Genomic DNA, 9,735 nt, shown 5'->3' on the forward strand with positions numbered 1-9,735 from the left:
ATACAATGTATTGTTGGCTATTGCTACAAATATACCCCAGCGACTTCAGACTGCTTTTGTGCTCCAGGGTCACAAATGTAAATTTTTGCACCACTAACAGTGAAGATTCACTATAAATCAAATAGGTTTAAAAATAAAGGTTTAATAAGGTTTTAAAAAATCTTCATTGTTAAGCACATGATGGATGTTTTGTCAAATTTGTTTGCCAAATTTGATTAGGTATTAAAAACCTGTAAGATTTTTATTATTTTTTTAGTGAAAATTTTCATAATGTTCACAGTACAAAATTAAATCAGAATGTCTTTTCAGACAAGTCACAGTCTTTGAAAGCTGTGGGTGTGAAAGATGAAGTAAAATAACAGAATAATATTAAATAAGTAATATTATCAAATTAAATGAAGATGTGGTGCATAAAAAATAAAAGAATGAAATGATTTGTATGTCTCTTTCAGGTACTCCTATACTGGGTGGAAAGAAGTTGGAGTTGACGCGAGAGAACTTGACTGCTTTCTTCTCAAATCATGGTACTCCGAAGCAGAAGTCTCAGCCTCCCTCTGTGTTCAGTCGTGGCAGTAACCAGACCAGCGGCGGCAGAGGGCCAGGTAAAGAAAACACATAAACACGCATATAAAGAACTTAAAACACGGGATTCCTCAAATGATATGGTTGCTATTATTGCAGCTCACAATGACTTGCTGGTTCTAACTGGAGCTATTACTCATTTTCTTGCACTACATGCATTCATTTCTACAAATTGCTAGATATAAAGATATCAAAGCACTTTTATAAACTTTAATTTTTTTTTTTTTAAAGATATAAAAGCACTTAAAACACTAAAACATGAACACCCCAAATTGTATGGTTGGTATTACTGCACCTCACAATGACTTGCTGGTTATGACTAGGACTATTCATCACATTAATTCATTTGTACAAATTGCAAGAATGTCACGATTTATATTTTAATTAGATTAATTGTGCAGCCCTAGTAACAACATAATGACAGATATGTTTTCTTTTTTGAAAGTCAGGAATGAATTTCGCTACTCAAGACTGTTAAAACAAAAGACCCAAAAAGTGTTTGGGATAAGAATTTTTATTAACAGTTTGAATTAGGAAATATCTAAAAAAATAACAGCTGTTTTAATCGTAGTTTTAGTTAAAGTTTAAGTAATTATGTTGTTTTTATTAATTAACATATATATATATATAACAAAGCCATTTACTTCATTCCTGAATGAATCAGCCGTTTGAACGAATCGAAAGAAGACATTTACAGCCACCTGCTGGAAGATTTAGTTTGTTATTTAGAGTATAATTTCATAAAAAATAAAAATAAAAATGAAAACATTAAAGGGATAGTTCACCCAAAAAAATACATTTCTGTCATCATTTACTTACCCTCATGTCGTTTCAAACATTTATTTTGAGGAACATAAAAGGTATTCTGAAGACTGTTGGTAAGAAAGCTGTTTTAGTTACTAATTACTTTCATTGTACGAACAAAAAATACTGAGATGTTTCTCAAATTATCTTCTTTTATTATGTGTTTTTGTGTCATATTTATATATATATCACATATCACACAAGCAGCGAGAGCAATATCACAGGAGTGCTGATTTTGTCCCGATCTATGACGAGTTTAAATGTGATTTTATACAACAGTTCAGTAAATAAGAAGCTGGTATTTAGTTATATTTTAAACACAATATTATGTGTTTTTGCTAAATTTTGCAGAGGACATGTTATCTTTTAAGCCATAGCAGAATTGTTGCGTGTCTCCGAGCAACACAGCAATGTTTAGTTTCTGAATGAATCCACATTTTGGACTAATCGTGTGAATCAATGATTCAAAGACCCATTCATAAACAAAGCCATTTACTTCATTCCTGAATGAATCAGCCGTTTGAACGAATCGAAAGAAGACATTTACAGCCACCTGCTGGAAGATTTAGTTTGTTATTTAGAGTATAATTTCATAAAAAATAAAAATAAAAATGAAAACATTAAAGGGATAGTTCACCCAAAAAAATACATTTCTGTCATCATTTACTTACCCTCATGTCGTTTCAAACATTTATTTTGAGGAACATAAAAGGTATTCTGAAGACTGTTGGTAAGAAAGCTGTTTTAGTTACTAATTACTTTCATTGTACGAACAAAAAATACTGAGATGTTTCTCAAATTATCTTCTTTTATGTTCCATAGTTTATGTTAGGCCGTTGTAGCCTAAATGTTTGTGTAATAAATTTTATGTTGAATCAAGTAAAATATTTTTTTCTAAAGGTACAGTTTGTAATGTCTACTTGATACTTTCTCATTTAACACAAAATTAGCTTTAAATAATCTGTTGTGGGTATTTTCACAGTCAAATTTATTTTGCGATTAATTAGATTAATCGAAACATGTAATTAATTAGATTAAAAATTGTAATCGACTGACAGCCCTAATATATATATTTATAAGGTTTTATTTCAGTTAAGGTTGTTTTATTTCAAGTAACAAACATTTTTTAGCTTTAGGTATTTTTACTATTTTATTTCAGTTAAGGTTGATTTTATTTCAAGTAACAAACTTTTTTTATTTTAGTTTTAGTTAACTATAATAACCCTGGACCCAAAATACCCAAGAATTTCCATTACCTTGATTTACCTGTTTCAGCCGTCCCAATCCTCATGCTTTTTTCATGAACGGTGCAGTGGTCGAAATGCTCTCTCTAGGAGGGGAACACTGTTCCCCCACAAAGTATTTTAATACCCAGAGGATCAGAGAGAGCAGCACAGGATGTTTGGAGAGACACAGACAAGAAAGACCTGCAGGGAGACTTATGGCCTCGTACTCCAGTAGCCCACATTCCTCTGTTATTACAAACCATAATGGCTTGATGCGTCTCTCATTTTATGGTAGAAGTTTCCTCTCCACTAAAAGCTCTTAGATCAACTTTGTAATGGCTTTCTGTCCTTAGGCAGTGAAAATATTTCCTTTGGCTCGGGGATATAACTTATAAAGCTGTGCAAAATGAGTCTCTTTATTGTAGTCCTCAGCGATTCAAGTGCACCGCTGCAATTCGAACTAAGTTTTAATAGAATGTGACAATAATTTACTGCCACTTTGTGCCAAGTCATTGCAGTTTATTTCATCTATGCGTTTACTTTGTTTTGACGGCATTTTAGGCAGTCTGAAAAGTGGCCTCAGAAATTATATGATACTTAAGCCACACTTAATGTATGAATGTCACTGCATTTGATGATAATGTCATCAGCTTCACTTTTTGGAAACTTTTTTTGTTATTTTGTTTTTTGTTTTTTTGTTTGCTTTACTTTTATTTTTGGATTTGTTTGTTTTGTTTTGTTTTTGTTTTTTGGGGGGGGCAGGGTTGTGTTTTTTTTTTTTAATTTTGTTATTTTGTTTTGTTTTGGTTTTTGTTGTTTTTTTCTTTTGTTGTTTTATTTTTTGTGTTGTTTTTTGTTTTGTTTTTGCTTTGCTTTTGGTTTTTGGTGTTGTTATTTATTTTATTTTTGTTCTTTTTTGTTTTTTGCTTTTGTTGTGTTATTTTCATTTGTTGGAGGTTTTTTTTTTTCTTTTTGGTTTTGTTTGTTTTTTTGTGTTGGTTTATTCTTTTTTTTTGTTGTTGTTGTTGTTTTTATTTTGTTGTCTTGGTTTTATGGTTTTTGTTTTGCTATTTTGTTTTGTTGCTTTTTTATGTTCAGTTTTGGGGATTTCTTTTGGGGTTTTTTTCCTCTCTATTTGCTATTTTTTTTCTTTGCTTTTTTTTTTCTCTCGTTTGTTTTAATGTGGCTTAGATGTCCATGTATCTCTTCAGGCCACTGTAAGAGTAAACTTTACAAAGTTCAGAAGGAGATCTGTATCTTTTAAGTATGCTTGGGAATGTGATCTGTGATTGCTGATAGCATGATGTTTTCTCAGCTGTGTGACCGTTATGTGACTGCAGTGTGTTTGAGGGCAAGAAATGTCCATTCTCTTTCTGTTATCTGTCTCTCTCTCACTCTTTTGCTCTCTTGTAACACTTCACTGCTTTTCTCCTCCAGCACAGCAAAAAATACTGGAACACACACACACACACACAGATACACATTGATTGCCGTTAAGGCTCTTAGGCTCTACTGTCCTTCCCAGAAGCCTCAAGGGTGTATTTAAAGAGTGCAGAGGCCACACTTTCTCCCACCATCCCAATGATCCTTAACTTCAAGTGTACTCTAATGCTTTATTTGAAGGGTGCTGCATATGGATTTTACAGCAGACCCATAAAACATACTTGACAGTTTTTTTTAATGGCTGCATTAACATTTCAGAATTCCTGTATCAAAAAAACACACACACGCTAGATTCAGACCCTGATATATGATCATTTATAGTAAAGCTAATGAATTCAAGCTATATAGTTTTTAAGACCTCGGTAGGACCTGATTTTGCTGAAACAGGGCCTTTTGCTTAATTTGTGGAATCTCTGGTGAAAGTGCCGCATTTATCCATATCTGTGTTATTTGTCTTACAGTCAAGATGAACGTTGATCCGATTCAGAGTCGATTCAGAGAGATTTTGCGGGAGCTGCCAAAAGAAGGCCGTCCCATCAACCTTATTAAGAATGACTCGGATCGGTCACAGACAAGAACAGAAAAACTGAGGCACCGGGGTAAGAATGTTACATCTTGACTGTTTTGGGTAAAAATATTTCAATAAAATGCCATTAGTGGCTTTTATAAAGGCAAGCCTCTCTTTTGAAAGTTTTTTGAAAGTCTCTTATGCTCACCAGGGATGCATTTATTTGATCAAAAATATGGTATATTGTGACATATTACAATAGCTGTTTTCTATTTGAATATAGTTTAAAATGTAATTTAATCATGTGAGGCAAAGCTGAATTTTCAGCATCATTACTCCAGTCTTCAGTGTCACATGACCCTTCAGAAATCAGTATAATATGCTGATTTGTTGCTCAACAAACACTTGTTATTGTTATCAATGTTGAAATCAGTTGTGCTGCTTGATATCTTTGTGGAAACCGTGATAACTGTCACTAAAAAGTTTGGCATAAGAAAGATTTAAAATAAAAAAATGAATACTTTCATTAAGCAAAGATGCATTCAATTGATGAAAGTGGCGTAAAGACAAAATTGTTCTTTCGAACTTTTTAGTAATAAAAGATTCCTGAAAAAAAATGAATCACAGTGTATCCACACAAATGTTAAGAAGCACAACTGTTTTCAACATTTATAATAAGAACCATTATTAATAATTGAGCACCAATAGTAATTGATAATAATCAAACAGCAAATAATCATATTAGAATGATTTCTGAAGGATCATATGACGCTGAAGACTGGAGAAATGATGCTGAAAATTCAGATTTGATCACAGGAATAAATTACATTTTAACATATATTAGTTAATCAATTAGAAAACAGTCACTTTACATTGTTGTAATATTTTACAAATTAACTGTTTTAATGTATTTTTGATCAAATAAATGCAGCCTCGGTGAGCAAAGATATTTCTTTCAAAACTTTAAGTAATCTTAATGATTCCAAATTTCTGACTGGTAGTGCATTCAGGGTTAAAGATTTGAACAAGCACATTTTGCAACCATTGTATTCTACCACTTTTGCTCTCTTGTATTCAGTCAGACCACTTTAAATGTCTCCTCAGTTCTCTTTGGAGAAGCACAGATGTGTGGTAGTTACACTCGAAGCTTTTAGCGGAGCTTTGGAGCGGAATAAACTCGCTCACAGCGCTCTGCTGGTCCTTATGTAACCCGGGGTCAGCGAGAAGTGTTAAAAACACAGATTACCTCTGACGTGTGCTCCAGAGGACTGTAATCTCTGTAACGGTTCCTCGGTCTAACTTGAGCTGAGCGACCATCTCTTTTCCAGCACAAATTAATAGTGGGTCATTATAAAGTTATGTTTAGATTTTTCTACAAATAAATATGAATACGGAGGGTTCAGTGGATGGAAATTGTTTTATGGTGAAAATATCAATGCATTTGTATTATTGATTAATTTATATTTATTTATTATTGAAATGTATCCTTACAATCAGAGTCAGCATAATTAACCAGATGGCTGACAGCTACTGTATGTGCACCTGTCAAAAATGTTTGGGTGTTTTATAAAATGCTGGATGCAAAATCATGTCACATAGAGTCATGCAGTGCAAATCCACCTCCACTTCCAAGTTTCCAGGTGGTTTTACTATAATTGAGAATTGAGATAAATTCCAAACGAAAAATTAGAATATTAACACATTGCATCAAATATGCTGAATAGATTATATCAGTGTAAAGGAATAAGAGTAATAGTTTACTGAGAGAGTAATTTACTCACCCTCATGTCGTTCCAGACTCGTATGGGTTTTTTTTATGTGAAACACAAAAGGAGAGATTTTGCAGAATGTGTTGGCAGTTCTTTTCCATATAATGAAAGTGAATGAGCTTCATAAAATCAGAGTCTCCCTTTACTTTCATTAAATGGAAAAGAGTGGCTTGTGTCATGCAGAATAAAGCAAGCCGTACGGATTTTAAATATTGGTGTGAGTTTTCATTTTAGGTTGACTATTGCTTTAAAAGTAATCCCTTGTGAAAGAGAACTACTGTACACTTTAGCAAACTTTTAAAATCGGTACTACTTACGGAAAAAATAAACTTACATTTTCAGACACTTAATTGCATGTTATTTTAAATTTATATTAAATCCAATTAGCTTTAGAGAGATTCTTTATTTGCAATTTCATTATTACTTCAAGTCTTTTTTGAAATACGGTTAAAGTGTACTGCCGAACGTAACTAAAATTTACTTCAATGTCATTTCTATTGAAACTTGTATGTCTTGTATTTAAATATATTTGCAATAACACATTTGTAATGATGCTGCAATTTAGTTCATTTAAAATGGGTAACACTTTATTTTAAGGTGTCCTTGTTACACGTTACATGTACTTACTATTATAATAACTAGGGATGCACCGATACCGATACCGATACTGGTATCGGTATCGGGCCCGATACTGAGCTCTTGTACTCGTACTCGTTAAAATACCCGATACCAAACGCCGATACCACACAGCATGTGATAAGTGCCATATTCAGACAAAGAAACACCAACAACAGACAGCAGAATGGAGTTAAGGATGTCTACTACGAAGTATATGTATGCAATTAATATAACGTTAAACATTCAGTATTAACACCTGTATAGCTGATGTGCGCGAGCTGATAAACAAAGCGCGCTGAGTGGATTGAGCGCGCGGCGGCGCAGATGCGCGAGCTTGTCGAGTGAATATATCTTTCTCACAGACATCACAGGAAAGTTTGTAGTTCGGTCGGATATGTCAAAAACAAGTAAGTAAAACAATGCACAAGTTACTTAACGGTGTAGAGAGAGAGAGAGCGCGCAATTCTGTTGTGTGATCTTTGATGTTCGCTCACTTAGCACGCGCATCATTTGGATTAAAACTAAATTGTAAAAATAAGACCATTCATAGGGGCATTTACTATAAACAATTTATTTTCAACCTTAGGCATACACGACTTTCTGGCGAAAGTAAATCTAGCAGCCTGTGTGAAATGCGCTAAGCTGTACTATTCTGCATCAGTACAAATACGTGTACAAATTAAGTGTGAAAATAACCGAAGGATATACAGTCAAACCAAAAATTATTCAGAGACCAGATATAATTTTTTTACTAGTTGGTGCAGGACACTATAGTTCATTAATTATGCATAATTAATTACATTCAAGTAACCCTAAGCCAAACCCTAACCATATAGTAAGTACATGTGATTAATATTACTCAGTACTTAAATGTATAATTACACTGTAACAAGGACACCTTAAAATGAAGTGTAGCCTTAAAACGTATTAACTTTAAATCTAATATTGAATAACACACTACCGTTGAGATTATAATCAAGTACTTTACATGTGCTTTAGTATGTTAGTCAACACATCAAAATCAGTGTACTTCATTAAAACATGACAAAGATTATTAAAACATGATGATTTAAAATGTACTTTAAAGTGAAACTTAATTTGACATTATTACAAAGTGCACTTTTTGAAAATTGTGCTAAAGTGTGTTAAGAGCCATAGTCAATAAAGTGTCTCTTTAAGTGACCTTTTATTTGATATTATGTTATCTGCAAGTACAGTTTTTTTTTTAATAATACTTTTAAGATTTGAAGTACATTTAAGCGCTTTTCTTTTATAGCATGGCTCACTGGACAGTGAGAACCAGCTCATGTAGATATAAGTTTATAGGTATCACAATTTCCTCATGTGCAGTGAAACTTGCTCACCATATTGTGCAGGTGTCATGTGACCAACATTACCATCTCATTTTATTGCTCATAAGCTGTAAAATTGTGGTTTGCAAGCCAAGATGCTTAACTTTGCTTTACCCTTTTTAAGTAGGTATATGGCTTACTAATGGCTTTTTAGCCTTCAGCGTTTAGATCTCAAACCAAACTGCCTTCGTCTTGTAGAAAGTTAACTGTGTAGGCTGTTTGAGAATTCATTATGCCAGATAATTAGCATTTTCAGTGTGTGTGACGGCCACAAGTCAAAGTTGCATTAATATCTAATGCGATAATGCTGTTTTTTCAAGCTCATACTGCATGATGATATAGTGAACTTGGCAATGTGGAATGGAGCCGTATGGATTTGCACTGCCGCAGAATCTCTATGCCAGCCCATTTAACAGTGCCAAAATCAGCACTGTTCTGCCCAAAGAGAGTCACTCTTCCACCTTCACGAGAAAAAAGGTCATCCAGGCTGTTAGTGCAACCCCGTATATGTCGGAGATGGATGATTCTGGCCTGCAGACTGGAAGCAGGTTCAGCATCGATGGATTGTGTTTGTGTAATGTAATGAACAATTTAATAATGCAGCAAAATGTGAGACTCAACCAGAGCCAGGGCTGCGTTCACACAGCGGCACAATACACTGATCAGTCTTGTTCGGAAAGCTAAATACAGTTCTATTCATATGAACATATGAAAGACTGACAAATCTGAAATGCTTACAATCTTACAACTGAAGTGTTTTTTTTTTCAGTGTTAAATATGTTTACATCGTGAATTCATTCATGAATATCATTACATTTTGAGGAGTTATACCACACTTTAACAACCTAAATAAACCTTGCCTTGTCAGAAAAAGGTAAAATCATCTGATATTTTAATAGACTTTTGAACTTTACGTTCTTGAAGTATTCAATAAAATTATGCAAAGCTAAGAATATATTTTCATATATAAATAAGTTAAATAAATAAAGCATAAATAGTATATAATTTTTTTTATAAAATTTTATTTAAATTCTATATTTGCATTATTGTATACATATATAATATTATTTATATATTGTTATATTTTTTACTTGAAAAATAATAATATAAAATTGCATATAAAATGCGAAACTAAGTATTTTATTGTTTTAATGATGATTTTTATTTCTTCATTATGATATCAGGACACAGTAACATTTTTTTATTTATGTACCCCCAAAAATATCAAAATTAATTTTAATTCAGAAATTGAAAATCATCCTCCTCATAGCAGTGGCGTAACTGTTTGTGAATAGAATAAGATCCCTAAAGTTGCCAAGACTAAAGTCTCAAACCCAAAGAGATATTTTTTATAAAAGTTAAGACGTCTACATCACTGTGTGGGAAGATTTGCATAATGCTGCCCAAATGTTCACGCAAAGAAAGAAGGCATA

The 9,735-nt window shown here is 32.9% G+C and overlaps 1 protein-coding gene across 1 annotated transcript in view; it reads left to right on the forward strand.

Moving 5' to 3' along the window:
- Window positions 1–9,735, forward strand: part of LOC107659097 (inactive ubiquitin carboxyl-terminal hydrolase 53-like) — a 43,308-nt gene that overhangs the window by 12,488 nt on the left and 21,085 nt on the right. The window contains exons 8-9 of the mRNA XM_016447927.1: window positions 453–602; window positions 4,517–4,654. Of these exons, the coding sequence (XP_016303413.1) occupies window positions 453–602; window positions 4,517–4,654 (288 nt within the window). The remainder of the gene's footprint in view (window positions 1–452; window positions 603–4,516; window positions 4,655–9,735) is intronic.

The sequence above is a fragment of the Sinocyclocheilus anshuiensis genome, unplaced genomic scaffold (assembly GCF_001515605.1).
Source record: "Sinocyclocheilus anshuiensis isolate Anshui unplaced genomic scaffold, SAMN03320099.WGS_v1.1 scaffold87, whole genome shotgun sequence".
Lineage (NCBI taxonomy): Eukaryota > Metazoa > Chordata > Actinopteri > Cypriniformes > Cyprinidae > Sinocyclocheilus > Sinocyclocheilus anshuiensis.